At 37.4% G+C, this 22,014-nt stretch overlaps 1 protein-coding gene across 1 annotated transcript in view; it reads right to left on the reverse strand.

The window, feature by feature from the left end:
• Window positions 1-673: 673 nt before the first annotated feature.
• NUBPL (NUBP iron-sulfur cluster assembly factor, mitochondrial) overlaps window positions 674-22,014 on the reverse strand; it is a 75,737-nt gene continuing 54,396 nt past the window's right edge. The window contains exons 8-11 of the mRNA XM_040066743.1: window positions 18,415-18,500; window positions 13,506-13,626; window positions 9,476-9,558; window positions 674-868 (exon numbers count right to left, since the gene is read on the reverse strand). Coding sequence (XP_039922677.1) covers window positions 806-868; window positions 9,476-9,558; window positions 13,506-13,626; window positions 18,415-18,500 — 353 coding nt within the window. The 3' untranslated portion in view covers window positions 674-805. The remainder of the gene's footprint in view (window positions 869-9,475; window positions 9,559-13,505; window positions 13,627-18,414; window positions 18,501-22,014) is intronic.

Consider the following 22,014-nt stretch of genomic DNA (forward strand, 5'->3'; position numbering starts at 1 on the left):
AATGTAGTAGGAATATGCAATCATAAATTTAATTTATCTTGATCATTTGCATTCCTTGGCAAACTGAGCTCAGGAAAAACATGGGTTTTCAGTGAAGACCTCTGTTACCTTGTTTTCTGTCTGAGTTCATTATAATGTAAAACAGTCGAGAAACAAGCCTCAGGGTCACGTAATCCATTCTCCACTAAACTATGAATTGCCTCACGATTGAACTTTATCCAATAATGAATGAATTTGCCCGTCATCCATCACAAGAACCCTTCGGAGTATATGTGGAATTTTTTAATTTTCTTTTAAGATGAACACACAAAAGTACAGCAGTTACAGAACTGATTTTGCTTCTTAAAATCTTGTTGACCTTATGGCCAATCAGACAGCTAACCATGTAAAAAACTGAACAAAAACTGAAGGAAATTAGAGTATTGAAAATTTAATTTTTTAAGCAGGATTTATGTCTTGGCATACCTCTCATCATTCTCCTTGCATGGAGAGGCTGTTTTTCATTCTTGACCTTAAAACAGAGCACACGTAAAAAATGTACTTAATCCCTTCTTGCTTGATAATATTACAATTCAGCAGTTAAATACTGTCTATCATCATTTGCATACTTGAATCCTTTCAGACATAGCCAAACAATAATGGGAAAAAACAGTAATTATCACAATCATAATTTAACCTCTGGTAAATTATTTCGTAAAGAAGTTCTTAGAACTAACATATGGCCTCCATGTAATTAGGTAGCAGGACTCTTCTACATTGGCTGCATCAAAGATCACTTTTTTGCTAAGTTTGAATGGTAAAGGCTTCAAGCAGGAGGTACTGGTAGTCTTCTTAATATTTCCATAGCTATCTTTAGATAGGCTTTGGCCTGCAAAAACAGAAACATACATTGAGCACTCCATTTTGTATAAAAAGGAATATTTTACAACTAATCAGGTACTTGTTCATTTACACACAAAGAGAAAAGTCAAAGATGTTTAAATAAATGGGTTAAATTTAGCCTGTGTCCAGGAAAAACAATGCATTAATACATACAATAAGTACAAACACTACATAAAAAAATTGGTGGGGGAGTTTAACTGAACAATTTGTCTTTAACAACAAGCAGAGTCAATAGTCTTCTGGAAGAGAAGTGATGAGGAAGACAAACTCTTTAGTCCCACAGGTACTTTTAATTATAAACTTCACTCATCCTGACAACCAGGATGCACCATGCACAGGATAGAGAATCAGAGAAAACAATAGTATTAAAAAAAATTTTCAAGACAATTAATCCATTACAGACTAGACTATCACTATGGAATTTCCTATTCAGACATTTAAAGTACTTAAAAAAAGAGACACCTTTCCAATAGGCTGAAGTAGGTATTGGAAAGAACTAATTCTACAACACAGGAATCCACACAGTTAAAGCTCTTTCATACCAACCTGGTCAGACACCTTGAGCTAAAGGGCACAACACCATAGAACTGCAGGACTATGGAGAGCAACCCCAGTAAGCATACTTATGTTACCATCTCTAAAAACCATGACATAGCTAGGACCATGATCGGTCCACCATCAATTATTAATGACTGTAATGTCAAGAGACTTATATAAAAACACTGCATAAAGTCCAACACAGAACAAACACCAAAATTAAACCAAATTACTCCTGTACGAAGCTCAACAACTTGTAGTCAAAAGAGAACATTTTTTAAAAATATCAAAGATAGATATAAGAATGTTTAATTACAATAATATTTTTGTGTGTATGTATATACACACTGCACATTGATCCAGAGGTTGATTACTTCCATTTTTAAAAATCTACACCTTAATTATAATTTGAATTTGTCATACTTCAGTTTCCAGCCGGTGTATCACATTCTGTGTCTATTTAGTACACAGCAAAGTCCCCTGAGCTTGCTCTTCTGCTCCTACTGTGTCTGATCCTGACAAACCTACCCCATCTTCCCCAGTAAGTCTGCATACAGAGACCACACTGAGAATCTTTCCTCTTACCCACAAATCTCCACAATAATCCCTACCACACTCATTTCTCCTGTCTCCTGCAGGATGGCTGTAACCATTAGTTCCTGTATCCCTGATGAGCCTTTAAAACAACAAACTGCCACATGCCAGAGCCAGAGCTTGGGGGGCAAGAAGAGAAGGTCTGTCACACCAGGACAAACTGCACTCACTGTCACCACGGTGAACAAGGTGTCAGCCTTTTGCAAGGCCATGCACTGCTCACGTCTCTTCCTTTTTAGGGATTGCCCCTGGCTTTTAGGGTTTTCTATTCTGTCACCCCCACCCTCTACACCTCATAGTCTCCATGCTCACATTGCCTTAAAACTAATGCCATAAAATTTTCTGCGTTTTTAAGGAATGCAGACAGCAAGACAGAATTGTCTTCTCTCACATACATGACTTCGTGGCAAGAACGAGAGAATGAATTTAGAATTTAAATTACAATAATGAATTTTAAACTTCTGTGGCTATAGTTGCAGTGCAATTAGGTAACAGCCTAGGTGCAACACTCCACTCACTCAGTCATTAATGGTCTTCTTGGTCCAGCCACCCCACAACTAACCACCTACCTGGACAAGATAATGGACTCACTTGAAGTAAAGTGACTGACTGAAGTCAAGTTACCTTTGCAGTTAAGCATTTGACTAATTGGTGTAGAAGCACTCCATGTGGGAATTTCAAACTATCTGGAACAGTCCCGTGGGCAGCTCCCGCCTTGCACAAGTCAATTTGTGCATTTTAATGAGTCAAGTAACCACCTGCCCCTTTCTAAAGGCTGCCCAGGCTGTTTGCCTGCTCCAGAGTTAACCAAACTGTACACAGAATAACAAATTCACTATAAACAGACTCGACTGCTTCTACAAATGTTACCTTATGTCAAGAGCTAATAAACTTACGAGACTTTTCCCAAAAAATGCTGTTAATGAGTGTGAGAACAATACTTCCCCAAGGTACACTGACCCTCATTTGTCAAGCAGCTGATCACCGCTTTGCAAAAGGAGGTTCCTGGTCCAGCCAACATGCCAGCATTACCTTAATGGTGTTTTCAGCAACAGATCTCACCTGCTGAGCTTCAGGGCTTTTGTTTTCCTGGAACACTACTTTGTCTATTGAACAGACCAGTATCTCATATGTGTCCTTACAGAACTCTACCAGTCACCTAACTTTGGCAAAAATCAACTGTTTGGAGCCTTGCTTTCCTGTTTTTGAACAAATCATTTAGTTATGAGTCTATCAATATACGCTACATGCCTGAAAGGTCTACACAGAAAGTTTTTTACCTACTCATGATCTTTTCAATGAGGCATCTGTAGACAGAGAGCACAGGTCAGTTCAGCTGTTTAATCCACCATTACTAAGCAAAAGAAGTTGGGTTGCAACTAAAAAGAGACATGAGTTTACTATTTCCTTTCCAGGTGGAAAACCAGCAGAGAAAGAGTAAAGAATGAGCTCTTATTCATAATTTTTTTGATTTTAATAGGATAAAAGCAAACTTGTCAGGTGAGTTACTCCCTTAATGATTGAAAGTTCTAAATGAATGGTTTATAGACTTTCTGAAAACCATTTTTTTTGCTGATGGACAATTTTATATTTAACAACAACCTGCCAGTTATCATTCTTCCCACTTCATGAGGAGGAAGAAGTGTACAGGAAGACAGAATGCCCTAAAACCAGACCAGACTTGTTTATTATGAACACTGCCCAGATGGGATCTGAAAACAGCACTAGGAGAGGGAGAGGCAGAGGTAGAAGGTGATGTTTAGAGTCAAAAAAAAAAAAAAAAATCTGGGAAACAGCCATATGAGAGACTGCTCACCTCTCAAGCACTGGGACAGTGCCAGAAGGGCACAGTTCTTAAGACCTCAAGGGCACAGCTGATGATGAAGACAGCATAGATGGTAGAGTAGTAAACAGAGAACCTGTAATGAAGACCACCAGGAGTGAAAAGTCCTACTTAGCATAAATAATCAGAACATCCTGATTCATCACTCTGTAACAAATCTGTATTATCATGGGCTAACAGATGTGGGGTAGATATAAACTGGAAGACTTTTTACAAGCCCTACAGTAATCCTAGGGAAATATGAGCCTTTCTGCTACAGCATTTCATTCTCCCTAAAAATCTTACCCATGAGGGAAGTATGCATCATTGCTAAGATTACTGCAGACCGTACAGGTCATGGCTGGGTCTGTCCTGTTGGATTGGATTGGTTTGGCCTGACCTGCTGGTTTACTTTCTACTGGAGTGCAGATCTTAGCCTGCCAACAGCTCACTACAGTGCCTGCCAGCATCTGGTACAACGGCCACACAACCCCAAACTCACAGTCAAACTTACAGCAAAAGCCAACTTACAGTCGACAAAGTCAAAGCAGGTAGGAGCTGGTATCACATCTTCCTTCAGCCAAACCACGGCATACAAACAACTTCAGACCAGGAACTCAGAAACACACACTGATCCTGTAGGCCTCATACACCATCGGATATAAATCCCAGTACTGACATGGTTTGTAATGTCTGTTTCTGATTACAAGACTATTAAGCTGCTTTATCCAGACCAGCAATCCAAAGGAGATTCTGTGTAAGTCCTGACTTTCTGGAATATCAAATGCTGTATGCTAATACACCTGAAAAGAAGGAAAGTGAACTTAAATCCGCTCAACTGACCTGTTAGGCCTCACAGTTTATTAACTGCTGAAGAAAATTAGCCACCATGAGTGACTAATCTAATAGTGACTATCACAAGAACAAATACTAGTCTTAGCTACCGTCTGCATTACCATCTACATGAAAATAAGCATAGTCAGTCAGTCATTGATAACTTAGGTTCTTAGCACTCCCTGCACAACCATGTTCCATTTGCCAGTTCAATCAGATTTTTTAAATAGCTTTAATTGCCATGGAAATTTGCTAGCTGCTTTGACACAACTCCAGCCCTTCAGTGCATGACTGGAGCTGCCTTCCAATGTCTGTATTTTACTGTGGTCAACTCAGAAGGCACTAAAAATACGTTGACAAACACAGCTTTAAGTGAGTCTAGTTCAGATAAAAGCTTCATATCACCCAGAGAAATTCTTGGTTGCTACAAGAGGCCCAGAGACTATCCCACTCTGTCTTCCTCTGGGCAGCTCTACCACAAGATTCTTCTTCGCATGTACTGGCAACTCTTACCAAATTACAATGAAGTCTCAAGTCAGAAACGCAAACTTAATGAGACAGTAAAAGTCAATCCATAACATGAAATGCAGGAGATGGGTAAGCAAGCTGGATTTACGAAACTAAAACCTCCAGGAAAAGTCCACAGTGCTCATGGGATGCTTCCTATTAATCCTATGTATCAGCAGCTGTAACAACCAAACCATTCTTGAAGGCAGCCCCAGCTGGGGAATATTGCTATTCCAAGGTGCTGTTACAGACATCTAAAAACACATCCTGCCCCAAAAACACGGCTAAGTAGAACAGTGCAAATCAAATGCAGTATTGTAACATCCTTCAAACAGACTATGCTACACTCAGCGTTTTCTTCAGACAGAACCATAAATGAGGATCTGATGATACATTGTACTATATGTACCAAATGCTACAGTGATGATTCAAAGGAAGTCTCGATGATAAAGGCCTATTACAACCGTGCAGCCTTCTTCAGGGTTTGCTTTTCTTTTAAAAATATCACACCCTGGTTTGACCACTCATTAAACGGAATTACTAATGACAACTAAGCCACAAAACAGGATTCTATGACTATTTACTACCAGTACTTCAACTTTTCCCCAACTACTTCATGCAATCTTTAAAAGGCTAAATGTTTTTACCCTGCTTATAGGTCACCCTTTCATAAGCATTCTACAGAAAAAGCATTTCTGAACACAAATTTGAGTTTTCTCTTTGGATGGCACCACAGCAAGGTCTGTAATGTTCTGATTTAATTGAAAGAGACTATTAACCAGACTTATTTTGCCCTGTTCCATCAGACTGCTGATGCCTTGTGTCCCTGCTTTCCACCTGACTGGGCTTTTTCTCTTCCCTTATAGATCAGTGTGCAATTTATTGGACTCAAAATCCTTCACCTGTATATATAGGATGTGAATGGACACACTGGTACAGCAAATGTATTTTGTACTTGTTTGAGCTCCTTCTTTGACCTCAAGACAGGTGGGAGTTTGGTGCTCAACAATCACAGATAGCCTGTCTGGTCTGTCAAGGTATTGATAAATTCACTGTGCCATCCAGGCTGTGATATACCCAAAAGTTTCTAGCAGGAATTTCTCACAAGATAACCACCAACTGCTCCATAACTCTCTGGGCTTTAGGCTCACAGGAGGAAGAGCTCTCAGCAATCTCTACTTATCTTTCTCCCAGCGTGATGGAGAGTTCACTGGGCATTTAAGCAGCTCCTTCGGTGGAAGAATAACTCCACCCCAATTAATCATGTCCTATACCTCTTGCTGTGCTTCAAGTATTCTTATCTGCAAGCTTCAGGATGCCTCTTCCAAACACCTGTTTTGCTGCTGGCTCCTTTCCCATGATCAATCTGAGCATGATCAATTTCACCTGGTTTCAGTGATTCCTCATTAGTCTTCCCAATTCTACCCCTCCCCCCCTTTTTCCCCCCTATTCTACCATTTTAGCAGCATTCCTGACATTCATTTACCAGCTTTTGCTGTCCAGTGATTCTTGCATCTGTTTGAGTGAACAAAAAAATGGAGCCTTGGCCAGCTAATCCACCTCCACAGTATGACGGAGGAGAAAAATACTCAATCTCCAGAAGGGTCTCACTCCAGAAGGTAAGCCCTCACTGTTGATTAAAGTAAGAAAGTATTAGCTTCTTGCAGAAGATCTTGGATCACTCCCAGCCACTGCACTAGGCTGACCATGCAAGTACAGCAAAATCCCATTTCTACTTCACAAAGTTTTATCAATGAAGAGTATTAAGAAAAAGCCACAAACCTCCCACAATTTAAACAACTAAGCTGTCAGAATCAGTAATGTATACAATGTTATACCAAGAGCAAAATCATTTTACCAGCACTGTTACTCCTCCCAGGGTCCTGCTTCAAGCTTCACCAGAAAAGAACTCCAGTCAAACTTTCCTATCCTTTAGCTATAGTCAATACTTTCCATAAGCAGATTAGTCTTGTGTATTCTGTGCCTTCCCTGAGGAAGAACTTTCTAAGTTCACATGCACCATTCTACAAGTAATTTTCTTTTTTCGTTCTTAATAATTTCCTTGTCATTTGTGAAAAGGAAACCTCTTTTCCACCAACTACTTCTAATAAATAAATTAAAATAATAAATTTAGACAAGTTTGCTTATACATTTTGAAATTCTAGATGAAGTCAAAGATATATTTTTATATATCTGCAAGGCAAGATGAAGCCCATAGCAGATGTGTAAGAAAAAATGTATTAACTGACATATTTTAGAAACCATTTTATTCTAGGCTTGACAGAGCTCAAAAGGTGTGACAACATGCTGGGTTTCTAAGAAGTCAATCACCATCCTTATTCCCTACTGTTTGAATCTGCTAGGTATTGTTTCAGGTCTGTGATTCTGTATTTCATTTTCAAGTGTGTTCTAACAAAATCAGCATAGAATTTTGTATGAAAATCCCCTGCACATTTATGTGACGAGCAGAGAATTTCAGCAGACATTGTTCTCTACTAGAAAAGGTGTTAATGCATGAATAGCCACAATTTCAGTTTATTTGGGAAACATGGTGATGACTGTCATGTATTAAAGATTAGAATCTGACCTTACATGATCTCTCCCACTATCAGCTATGTGCTAAGAATTCAGTTTTTCTTTGAAAATGTAAGAGAACAATATATTTTTCTGTCTTTAAAATGAGAAGAAAACCAGGCATAAAGAAAAATTCTTTTTCATTCTGTAGAGATTACAGATATTTAAAAAAAACATATTCTCCAAGGAGAATTATTATCTCACAGACACAATAGTAGAGAAGGATATTACAAGTTTTCCCCAGAGTCACACATATTTGTCAATCTTTATTCCTCTGCATATTTAACTTAATTGCCACAAATGGTGATTATAACCCACCCTTTTGTTATCAAGAACATAGTTCAGGAAGGAACAGATGGCAATACAACAGACTTACTTGCCTTTTTATTTTTAGAACGCTATCCCATACATGTCTGGATTCTTAGATCAATAGTCCAGCAGGCTACAGACTCTTGGTTATTACAGATTTCAGATACGGTGAGCCCTCCATCTTAGTTTCCCAGCTGTTTTACTACAGCTTTGACCAAAGCCATGCATCATTTCAAAGCTTCACACTGCTGATCCAACTTCCCAGAGAGAAACTACCACATGGATTATAGGGATTCCTTTTCAAATAGACCTGGACTCAAGATCACTACATTATTCCAGAGCATGGGCCTTGCCCAAACCTAGCAAAAATATGGCATTCAATCAGAAGGCAAAGCACCACAGTGCTGCCTCTTGTCTTCTCAAAACAAAATTACAAATTTAACACTGTCACTTCTTCCAGAATCCTGTTTGTTACGATAATAATACTGGATTAATGATGTTAATGCTCTCCTCCTCCCTTTTTTTTTCCTTCTAAAATACTGGGAAGGAAAAAACATATTTCAGCATGTGCCTAGCAATCATGATATTGAAAAAGCTACCAACATTCAAATGTTCCTTAGGTACAGTTTACCTTATTGTGAATTGATTCTACCATCTGTTATCATCATTAATCATTTTTTTCACTGTACATCTTTACATCAAAGCATTAATCAAGAGTGGGGCTGCATTATGCCATATACTGTGCACAGCACCCTGCCCTACAGAGCCTGGCAGATAAACTATAGCAGAGAAAGAAAACAGCAGACAGGAAACTCTTACTCTATCAGCATTAATGGGATTCCATACATACAAATACTTTTCTTTACAGATTTGCATATTTGAGTCCCACCACCTCACCAATGAGCAGTCTCCAGCAACAATAAAATGTTATGGCAAATACACTGAAAAATCCATTTCCTCTTGTGTACAAATTGCTCCACTTCCTGCTGAAAACAACCCAGGTACTGACAATATGAAGTTTTGTCCAAACATCTTTGGATAAGGCCCTTTGACAGTTTCCAGGCTCAGCTACCAAAGGCTTAACTGACAGTTTTAGAGGACCTGCATTAGGCTGCAAGGTACCATGAGGCTTGACACTGACCTTCCTCCTCTTAGCATGCCAGCACCTGGATCAAATCTTCTGTACTCTGAATTATTCAGCCTAACTAAACAAAAGCAAACCCACAGAAGCAGAACAAATGACCAGCATTCTGTAATCAAGGGTCTGAGTTGCTTACTGATACTACCTTCTTTTACTTTATTTCCTCACTTCATTCACACACACATTTTTTCCCAAAGAGCAGTAAGAAGCAGCACTCTCCATTCACTTTCAGATGAGAGCTTTCTGTTGTTCTAAGTGCAGTGCACCAAACTTACAGCATCGCTCTGAGGCTGAGACACCACAACAGGCTGTCCCGAATCACATGTCTCCCGTATATTAATGTGCAGTGGAACGTCTCCTGCATCAAAAATACCAAGAAACACATGTGAAAACCTAGTATTTCTTAAATGTTTCCTTAAAAGAACCCTAAAGCAACTTGAAATCCAATTCCCATTCAGCATACTCTTTGAATTGCTTTATCTCCAAAAATTAGCATTTAAAACGAAAATTGGCTGCAGTATAGTTTCCTTACATCTACAATAAATAACGCCAAACATATTTTGGATTTTTCATTCTCTGAATAGAAAGGACCAAGCTTTAGTCATTTATTAGAGAAGGAAGGACTTTTTGCCTCAAACGCATAGAAAAATACAGGCTGAGATCTGAATTATTTTGTTTACATGAAATAAATTGCCTGAGTGTTAGGCAACCATTCATCATGCAACTTACTGTTCAGCCTATCTCCTCATTGTAAGTTCTTTTCAGTGCTGTTTTAAGATTTTAATCACTGTTCAAAGACTTCTTTGAATACTTAATTTCCAAATAATAGCATTTGTTATTGTCCTTATTAGGCCTTGGATCCAATTCAAAGGTGGACAACTATTCAGTTCATTCTTCTTTCCAAAAGAAATCTTCTTTATATACTGCTTTTATAATGAGCAGGGAACTGTCAGAGAGGAAAGGAACAATCTAAAGGAGAATCAATTAGCAGCCCTATTTCATTCTGAGACATACTTTCAGAAACACGTATTTCACCACTACAAAATACTTGGAGATTCCTATGTTTAGCTCACTGCCACATAAATAATTTTTAAGTGAACTCAGAAGACCGACTTTCTTTTACTGGAAGACCCAGCTACATTTTACATTATAGATAGATGAACACAGAACAGCCTACCTTAGTTCAAACCTGACATATCAGAAACCACGTAAGTTTAATTCATACATTTTAGCAACCTGATTTAACTCAAACCAAGGCCAGTGTCAATTACTGAGATTCAATGTATTTGGAAAAAGAAACACTTAAAAAATTCTATGAAAATTGACATAGTTTAAGAAATAAAACAGAACACAAAGCAAGTACGAATACAAACAAAAACAAACAAATAGTAAACACAAAACCTTTGGCTCCATGATTAGTGTGCTGAATCCCTGAAGAACTTGTTTATTATTTAGGATAATTACGTTTCCTTCAATTTTTTTCTCTTATTTATTTCAGTCACAAATAAATTTGGGTAATTTGGGTAATACTCTGTTCAGCTATTAATTAAAAAAAAAATACAGGGAGTCCTCTAGAAGTTTTCTAACCATAAATATTCTTAATTGAATAACAGTAACTTTGTAAATCTCGCTGACATTCACTTTCAACTCTTATTTTATGTAGAGACTAATCTTCTCTTTTTTCCTAAGGATGTTCTGTTAATGAAAAAATTCTTCTTCATTATCAGCTTAATAACAATCTCCAATAATTACAAAATAGCAGACTCTCTCTTTTCCTCCTCAGACTTACAAACATAGGCTAGTACTAAAGGAGCGTAACAGGACTTGTAAGAAACGAAGTGCAGTCAAGAGGTAAAGAAAAATGCACTATAATTTTTAAAAAATCAAAAATGTATAATTTAGGCAGAAGACATCAAAACCATCTGCATAGCTGTTTGGGTGACAAGGGTTTGAGGAAAATAAAACTTTTGCACTATTCTTCACTACCCAATGTGAAGTACTTTTCATCCTAAGTTTTTCTGATATTAACAACTACCACTGACTACAAAGAAAGAATAATTTAAATTGTAGGAAGAATAATTTAAACTGTAGGAAGAAAAACCAAAGGTTTAAAAATCTGGCAGTCATTGCCGATGGTCAGGAACCAGATGGTGTAAAAAAAAAAAAAGCCATGAATTGCAAGGGTCAGGATGGAACACACAGAAATTATCTCACTATCATGTATACTGAGATAGCATGCATAGCTTTCTGGTCACAGTTACAGCCCTCAAACTTCAGGAAAAAAAATTCAGAGGTGGGGAGAGAAAAATCAGCACAAAGTGTCTCTCACAGACCTTATCACATTTTCCTTTAGAGAACAGTAAAAGACAATCAAAAGTATATTAAATAATGGACTACACTTGAAAGTATCCTGGCAACTGCTAATTGTCTTCTGTCATAAACAAAAATAAGGTATTCAGTAATACTAATGACAGCCAACACCGAGCAAGTGGAAGGATGACACTTTTCACTCCTGCACACAGTTAGCTTGTGGAATTTGTCAGAAGTTGAGTGACAAACATCTTGTTGGGTTTCCAAGGAGGACTAGGTGCTTATCTAAACAAGCAGAACAGCCATAGGTCCAAAAATATAGGCAAAATAAATTTACAATTACTAATTTTAAATATATGCACTTTACAGAAATATATGCAAAAACACGTTCTCAAGGGTTTTGGGCAGAATTCAAGTAATACTGAGAGAAAACTTCCATTTGGGATGGATTAACGTAAAATCTGTAAGCAGTAATTCTTGCAATACCATATGGTATTATTATGTAATGGTCATCCCTGGAAGGAGGAGCATACTAATCAGATCAAGTACTGTAATTCTATATTTAACCCTTGGGGCAGTATTCTTCATCTTAGCCTGGTTTTGCATCGACAGTTTGAAGTTAAACTTCACTCTGTTTCATTTTGTACATCTCATCCATCCCCTGCTAAATCTGTACATCTCTCACATCACTCCTAATTAAATCCAATCACAGTCAGTTCTGCACTCATAGGAAGTAACAAAAACCACCTACGGGACCAATGCCACGGTACATCGTTTGTGCCTCTGTATCTAAATGCATGTTTGATTCAACTACTTGCAGAGCATTTGCATCCATCCACATAACCCAGGGCTGTAGAAGTCCCCTTGGGCTCTGATCACAACTCATTATATAGTCAGAAAACTAAAAGATAGCCCAAAAGCATGTCTTTAATTATCTGTTGCCTTGCTATCTTTAAGTCTACGTCAGACCTTGATGTTTCTGTGTTGATCTTTCTAAGTGAGCTTCCTGGTTCTCTTTAATGAATTAGCTATGGAAAATCATTGAGATAATTAGAGTAATACATGGAAACACATCATTAGCTCACGCAATTACCCCATTTACCAACTTAATTACGCGGTGTTATATTCTTTACTTACAGCGCAGGTTGAACCATGCCTTTTTAAATCAGTAATGTATGTTTTAAAGATCCATGTATATTTCAGCCTACAGGCACGATAGATAGCTTAATCATAAGCTAACCATAGCATGGTTTCAGTGGGAAGGGACCTTAAAAATCATTTAGTTCCAGCCCCCCTTCCATGGACAGGGACACCTTCAAGTAGAGCAGGTGGCTCAGAGCCCCATTCCACCTGCCCTTGAACATTTTCAGGAATGGAGCACCCATAACTCTGGACAGCCTGTGCCAGTTCCTCACAGTAAAGAATTTCTTCCTAATATCTAATCTAAATCTACCCTCCTTCAGTTTTAAGTAATTCTCCATTCCCCTTTCAACATCTGCCTCTGTAAAAAGTGTCCAGCTTTCTTTTAAGACCCATTTAGGTACCAGAAGGCTGCTATAAGGCCTCCACTGAGTCAATACGTAAGAACTCATTTCATTAAAATTAAATAAATGATAAAACATTTATTGATATTACTGGACAGAGTTTAGGTCTGTCCTAAGACTAAACAGAATTTTTGGTTATTTTTAAAAAATGCTATACAGCTAACTACATAATGAATTTCAGGTAATACAGGACACTGATATCAAAACACTTCATACTTACATTATTTGTAAATACAAAGATTTAAGACGTAATTCAAGAATTTTCATATGCAGTCAACATCACCATTACAAGACTGACAAGGAACAGAGCATACTACTTTTTAGTTCCATTTTACCTGAAAATGGTCTGAATATAAAGTAATCCAAGATTATGCACTTTCATTGCTGAGTTAATGTTTCATGCACACCATTAAATTTTTCTTCAAAAATAAAACCATTTCCATATTCTTACCCAAAATATCCAATCCAAGGGTTTTTGCCAGATCTCTTACACCATCAGCTCCAAAAATATGTGTCTCATGCTTACATTTGGGACATTGGAAAACACTCATATTTTGAACCAGTCCTAAAACCTGTCAAAGGAAAGGAAAGTATGTTCAAACCAAGCACTGGTATTTCCATTATTCATCTCTGATAATATAGAAAAAATATCTACTAAGAACAAACACAGAGCAGTTATTTAAAATAAGAATCAGACTCGTTATCAGCTGTTATTGTCCTCTCAGTGGCACCATCATCTGTGCATTATTTCAATTTTTTCACATTTACATCTCTCGAAGACTAATGGCCTTATTTGTAACAAAAAGTACTTCCTGCACAAACCTAACCTGCAAAGAACTCTGCCTGCCAGCAATTCAGGTGGCCTCTAGTTACTAGACAAGGAACATATCCACTATGCTAATGAAGCAGGAGGAAACAGTAATGTTCAAATGTGACCAACAAATATATTTAATTAAAAGTGAATGTACATCTTCTGGCACTGAACTTAAAATAAAAAGGTATATTATTTACAATATCATAATAAAAGTTTCCTTAGCTATAAGCTGAAATTTATCAAAAGATGGTCACCTGTTTTTTCTATATGACCATAAAGTATATTTTCTACATCTCCCTTTACTTCTGTAAAACTCTAAGATGGTTTAAAGCAAGGAGCATTTTAAGAAATAATGATGTTTTAAAAAAAATTTATCTGCTTCCAATTTAACACCTCAAACTGACTTTCCCCCTTTTCTACTCTCTCCCAGAGACTGTCAGAGAAGCAAGAGGAACAAGATTTTATTTACTGGCACATTATTACAAGTAATTTTACCATCCAGTTCTTAAATTAGTGGAGACACGAAATACTACATGTCCAAGGGTACAAGGGGCAAGGGCAGTAAAAAGGGACCTGTACAGCCACAGCCTTCTACTGATGACCTCTAAGCAGGCATTCACCCTGCTCTCCCCCAAAGTCAAGTCATGGAGTTTTTACCCTGTTGATAAACTGAAGAACACTGAAAGGAGTGTTTTTTGGCAAAAGAAGAATATTACTTTCACCAGGATATAAGGGAGGCCATTTTTGAAAGTACGCAGGGCGGGGGAAAAAAGTAATTTGAAATTTATACTTTTAATTAATTCATTTTCAGGTATCCTGGGGTTTGAACTTTCTGTTCTCTTCAAAGTACTCATACAACATTTGTGATTCAGCAAATTGATCATCAAAGAAAAATTTATGTAGTCTATTAATGTTTTGTGAATAGTTAAGCGTTATTACAGATGTTTGTTCATATTTTACTAACCTAGTAACTGTGAAGTCCTTCAGTCAATGCAAAAGCAAATGCTGAGATACAGCTGTACCTCCAATGCTTCTTTAGAGGCCTTATACACTGTCCCTTTTATGTTTCCATTTAAACAAACCTTACTACAAGCAAATGACTTTTCAGCATTACACAATAATTTTAATTTTTCAGTGCTGGTCCTGTTTGTCAGCCAATAAATAGTGCATATTTAATAATATATAATTTAGTCTTCTGGAATATAAAGATACCACTTAAAAATACTAATTATAATATAGAGTATTTGGAAACACACAACTTTACTGCTGAAGTGTATTTTTACTGTGCATATTTCTGCACATGTATTTACAGAAGGGAGCTCCTTATGACCTTCAGAGCTTTTAAATCTACAAAGTCTTGCTAATGCAGTCAGTAATAACCCTCATTTCCCTGCTCAAATAATATACTTCTAATAGCTTCAAAGCAGCTGTTACTGTCTACACAAACTAATCCACAAGTGTGTGTGAATTCTACTCTAGTCCTTGGTGAGCTTGGCAAATGTGGCTCAGGAATGACATGAAAGCTTGTATGCACCACAATACAGGAGCTAACCTATGGAAGCAGCATGGAGCTGCATTCCATTTAGTCTAATCATTATTTTAAATGGTGAAAAGGCATCTGGCAAGAAACAACAGGAAATGAAGAACTCTTTCATTAAGAGTTATCTGCACACAGTTTCTAAATGTTTACATAGTTCTTGTGCTCAGCTAACTTTTGGTTACACAATAAATCAAGCTGAAGTCCAAATATACAGCCTTCTAAATTAAAGAAAATACAGTGATGAAATGAAAGCTCTCTGTATTTACATTAGGAGACAATTCCTGAGAAACCTACTTCAGTCATTCACTGTACTTAAGGATGGATGGTGCTGAGGTCTGACTTGAGTCTGATGGGGACTGAAGTGACCAGGCTTACAGTTCTCCTGCTATCAACTTCCTGTGTGACCAGTCAGTCGCTGCACATTGAAGAGCTTCAAGTAAACACGTACATATTTCTGTCTTCCTCCCTTTCATCTTATAATGAGCAATTTCTGCCTCCAATATTGGCTCCAAACATGAAGCCATAATCATGGCTGGTTGCTCTGGATGCTTCAGAAATACCAGTAAGAACACAGCAAAACAAGCCATTTTAGTACAACTCAGAAAGAAATGCATAGCTGAGTTTATCTAAGCAGTTTTCTGAAACCTGCAAAATCCATGGCATAACCTTCCAATTCAAGGAAACTCCGGAACAGTTGCAGATTTAACTAAAACCTTGTCTTTTCTTTCAGGGATATGATTGATAAGAAACTATAATGAACTGAATTCAGCCTCAGCAGGTGGAAATAGGCAGTTTTTTTCCCTAAATATTCAAAATTATTCACTTTGAGTGACCCTTAGGAATGCAAGAAAACATTGGCTAAACTTGCACAACAGACAAGAATCTTGAAACTTGTGATAGGACTCAGCAACACTTCGCAAATTCCTTCTTTACTGTAAGTGTAGGTGTGCTCCACTACACAAGAGATGTCATTCCTCTTTTAATTATTATGTTCTAAGACTGAAAATATGAATTTTGCCCTGTAATCCTCATTTTAATGCTGACTCTCCTTGCCAGATTTTCATTGGTTCCCTTCAGTCATTCTATTTCAGTTTCAATAAAGGACAAAGAACATTAACAATCGTGACTTTACTGTGGCAACACTGCACATGTCACTTAAGTCTTTACTCACTAATGAGGGGAAGGTGGAATATATAGGCCTGTATGTACATGGGAGAGACCACAGTTCATTAAATATAAGAAAGCATACTCAAGAGTTCAGCAACCTATAGACTTTCTGCTTCATCGCAAAGTCAGCTCTTTGCAAGCACTTTCTGAAATATTAAAGATTTTAGAAATTAGAAATTCAAGGATCAGTTAATTATGTAATCAGGATACACAAGACCTGCAGATTCCACCTCTTTGACATAAACTTGAGGCCTGAAGTTGCCCATGAAAAATTATGTCAACTTCACTTTCTTTAGATCCTCATATTTAGTTGACATTTAGAAATGTAATACATAGACAGAAGCTTCTTTAAAACCCAACTAAATGACACATTTGTACAGATGTACATACAGGGCAGAAGAAAAATAAAGCAGGGTAGAATAAAATAAAGCAGCATAATGAAAAGGTAAGGCCTGATAAAACTGGTTCGAGTGCATTCAAACTCAACATGTGGTGTAACAAGCTTTATTGGGACTTTTCTTGATTTGACAAGATCTGGTAACTCCAATGAACCAAAACAGATCCATACTTAATATTTTATCTTTCACTAGTCAAATCAGCATCAGCCAAGCCCATCCTAGAATGCACGATTTTCTTGGAGGCCATTTTCTTCAAAGGACATTGAACAAAGCAGTTTTACAAAGAAATCTTGGTAATTTCTCATTAAAACAAAAGGAAAATTCAGTGAAGTATTAACTTGAGCACAATTAAATTGAAGAAAATAATTGTACATCATTTGAGCAAACCCAAACATGAAATCAAAACAAAATGTTCTGTGTGTTATTTTTCTTGTTTTCCTTCTGGCAGCAAATTATAAATGTTACAATACTTTCATTTTGATGCAAATATGCTTAAAGAATAGTTAGTAATAAGGAATTCATCAAAGTATTTCTTTTGTTAAGCCATCCTGTAAATTAAAAAAAAGGAAAGCATTCACTTCAACTTTCTGTTGCATTTTTTTAATTAGGAAAACACTAGCTATAAAGAAACTTCCTTTCTTAAGAAAGAGTCAAAGTGACCTTCAAACAGGTAAGCAAGAAAATATCTTTTTTTCCTTACAGGTTATGATAAGGAAGCATTTCAAATCATACCCGTTCATCAACTGTCCATTTTGAAATAAAAATGAATCGCTACATAAACATTTTCTAGAGTATTACATGCAGTTACTTAGCAACTTGTAGCACCCAGAGAAAATATCAAGTCAAGGATGTTAGCTTGCTTAATTATTTTTCTCCTAATTGTGGATATTCTTAAATTTCTCATTTCTCAAGCAAGTAAGCTAAGATATAAGCTAGAAACCTCATGAAAAACAGTGATTGGACAGCCTTCCACTTGCCATGATAGTTACAGAGCCTTTCAAATGGCAAAGTAACTAGATATACGCATATTTCCACAAAAATTCGAGTTTGCTTCTTAAAAAATACCAATAAATGATTTTTCTATGTATCACAAAATTTTAAGCCCCAACAAAAAAAGTGCTGAAGAGGACATGTAATGAGGAGACACAGTATAACTGAAAGACATGCATTACTTGTAAGATATTCCATTCAGCAATCTGATCCATTCCATATGATTAAACAAACAGATTTAAAACAAATCATTTATTATTATGGCCTCAGCCTGAGAAAATTCTCTCCTTTCTGTTTAGCCAAGTTCCTGATACAGACAGAAGATGGATTCTAAGCCTTTTAACAAAAATTTATTAAATTTAAGTGATTTCTGAATGTTTGCTGCACACGGAATTTTTTTTACATTTTGGAAAAAGGAAAATCAGCCGATATTTTTCATGTAGAGACTTACAGGCACATGGACTTTTCTAAACATTTCAGCTCCTTTGCGAGCATCCAATAAAGCCACATCTTGTGGAGTGGAGACAATCACAGCTCCTGGGGAAAGAAAACATGAAATCCCATTAAAATGTATATTATTAATTAATCTGCTAATTATTTTAGTACATGCTACTAATTTCAAAGCAGTCACATATTTATATGCCTTTAAGGAAGAAAACTATGCCAGGTTTTGTACTATACAATGATCAAAATAGCTGAGATATGGTATGAAGTGATAATATTTTAGATACTTTCACCATAACTTTTTCTATATAGAAATCATTTATACCTTCTAAATGAGAAAAATAATCTAGTATCATACGATCATCCACATGCTGACAGATTGCAGAGGTGGTGCTCTGGGAATATCTACACAGTAACATGCCATAATTATGTTTGAAAGCTCTTAATTTAACAATAAACCGTGTTCTAAAATCGGGAGGCAGCTGCTTGTAATCAGACTGCTGTTTTCTGAACCTGCTACACTTTCTTGAACCATGTCACACCAGACACCAGTACCCCTGTATGAATGACATCACACAGGAAGGGGCCAACTGATGCACACTTGTACTAGGTTTGAATAAAGTGTTGCTCACTGTTCAGACATGGCTCCAGGTTACCTGATAATTAGTACTCCTGAGAGTTATTAAGCATATAAAACAGCCAGAGCCTCTCAAAGTTAGATTCTAAAGTAAAGTAAGCCTACAGGTTACTATCCCATACTGTTACTACTTCTTGATTAATACAGCATAAAAAACCAATACAGACATCAGAATATTCCACATCACTTCACAAAGAGCTTCTTTTTCCAAATGCTCAGGGGTTTCAAATCTTATTTCTTCAAAACTTACAACAAAAAACTGTTCACGCTTGTCCCCATTTTAGAAAAATCTAATGCACAAGGGAGCATTATTGGTCAATTGATTAGCATCGGTTTCGTATTTACCATCTAGTGTCAAAAGCCTCTATTACGAAAAGATTTCTGTAGAGTGACATTATGCCAACCACGCACAAGAAATTTACGTCCAACTTCACCCGATTACAACGTGATTACAACAGAGAACTCTAGATGCTTGGGACAGTTTCCCACTGGGTCTGCAGTTCCCAACCCTCGGAGTACATGGCAAAGGAAGAGGCGGGTAGATTTCCAGAGGCACACAGCCCTGGCATCGCTGGCAGGGACCAGAGCACCAGAAGCCCTGGCATTCCGAGAGCACTCCTGGCCCTGGCAGCACCGGGACAGGGAGCCCTGCCCCTTACACCATCCTCCCACTGCCGGGTGGGATCTTGCCTGCTGACAGCCAGACGTTTCCAAACACCGCCTGACAGTGTGTTTGAATGTTTTCAGCCAGCCTTCTTAACCACTAATTTGTGAAAGAAAAATACAATCTGGCACCTCACTCCTGAAAAGCTGCCAATCTCTGCCTTACGCAGTATTATACACAAGTCCAAAAGCTGAACGGCACATGTAATGTACCAAGCAAAGGCAATTTTCCTTTTTGCTAAAACTCTGGCATCCGAAGAATTGGGTGGTATTCCCAAACCAACCTGTGTTCAACGGCATCACAAAGAAAATGTGTAAGCCTTTCAGTTACACTGAAATCACCCTAGCTCCTCATTTCACCAAACACAGGGTCTCTTCACAAGCAGCATTGAAATGTAGGGTCAATTCCACAAAATGAATGCACCTTTCCCTAAAAGCACAGGCCACAAGTAAATAATTTAGACTCAGTGTCCTTAAGATTTTTGCATATCTGTAAAACAAAAATCTTTCAATACTTGAAAAAATGCTTATTACCGCTTTCTTTCCAAGCAAAATTGGAAATACGTGCCTTGTGTGTATACACATTTTGCTCTGAAGATGCTGGCTCAGCATTCCCTGGATCTTCACATAGAACCTAATATGCAGTCTACAAGATTGAAGTCTACATTTTCTGGTTCATCATTAATTGTTTTAAGAATCTAACAACTGGCATGGCACAAAGGACAGACTAAGCACAACAAAAGCACCCACAACAACCACAAGCAGCTTAACAGAGATATTTCTTACTAACATTCTCATCCAAAGGGAAAAAAATTAAAATGCCAGAAAGAACCAATGGTACTTTACAGAGTTTGGGCTGCCACAAGCACCAACTGTCTGTACAAAAAAAACTCTAGCTCCTGAAATACACGAGCTAAAATTGTGGACAATTTCCATGGTTTTTTACATAGAATGAAAGCCAACATGCTCAAGAAGCTTCTGTTCAGGGTGTAATTGTTGTTTCTCCCCTATTTTCCTTTTTACTCTGAGCTAGTTATAGGCAAAATTTATTCACAGCCAGCTTGTACTGATTTACAGCAACACCCTATAAAACAAGTATCTTCTCTCTTTCTTTGCTAGTCCATCAAACCCAACCTGAAGTTCAAGAATTCAAATTATTTGCAGCATTATTTCCTTTACTAGCAACCAAATATGGCGAATGAGACTTTTCACAGCGCTCCCCTCCCTGAGTAAGTTTGCATATATTTAATTCAGAAAATGACTGAAATAGTAAGCAAGAAAGAACACAGCCTACGCTTTCCTTGCTATCTTGACTCTACACAGTTAATAGGAATATCAAACAGTAAAGAGTTATTTTGATCAATAAAGTAACAATACAATTCATGCACACAGTATGTCTCTTGAAGTAATACGTGCAATGTTTACACAAGTGTCTGAATGAGACAAACTGAGGCTGACGAATGGAGAAGCTGCAGAAACTATAATGCTATCACATCTCGCATTGAAACCTACTAAAATTTCTGTGTTTGTAGTTGTGTGCAGGAAAATAGTTTCTGTGCCTTGAGCACACTAAGGATATCTATGTAGAGCACATTTATGTTTAACAGACTTACTCATGCATTCAATTTATTTTTTTTTTAATTTCAATTTCTTTCCTTTGACAAAAAGCCGATGCATGTTCGCTGAATCCAACAATCTGTGAATGGGTCAGGTTGGAAGGCACCACTGCAGGTCACCCAATCCCATCTTCCCCTCAAAAGCTGTGAAGTAGGACTGACCAGGGAGACTGACACACAGTTCTGGAGAATAGAGACACAAAATAATCCTATCTGCTGACTGACAAGCACTGAACACTCTTGGCAAGGAGCCACGTTCAGGCCTCAGTATAGCTGTAGGTGGTTTGATCTGACCACACCACTCATGCACTTCTTGTAGATTTTGCTACTTTTTCCACTGCATTAAATTCAAACTTCTAGGTGACGTCTTCAGTCACAAAGAGCTTGGGTTAACCCAACTCTTCTCTACCATGGATCTCTTCAGAGCCCCTCTGACCTGTTAAATTTGTCTCTTCATAGATAAAATTTGCCTGAAATTATAGATACATCTTTGGACTTGAAGATGTAGAAAAAGGTCTTGCAAGAACAAAGACTTCTGCTTTTGCTGTAATTTCAACTGGCAATGATTAGAGATTAACATTAGAAAATGGTTCACCTTCTTGGTTAAATCTTATAAAGAAGTTCCTTTAGCTTTTGTGTGTGGCATCTCATTACAAACAGCAACTTAAAAGAACCACGAGTGTGATTTTTG

The sequence above is a fragment of the Hirundo rustica genome, chromosome 6, assembly GCF_015227805.2.
Source record: "Hirundo rustica isolate bHirRus1 chromosome 6, bHirRus1.pri.v3, whole genome shotgun sequence".
Taxonomy (NCBI): Eukaryota; Metazoa; Chordata; class Aves; order Passeriformes; family Hirundinidae; genus Hirundo; species Hirundo rustica.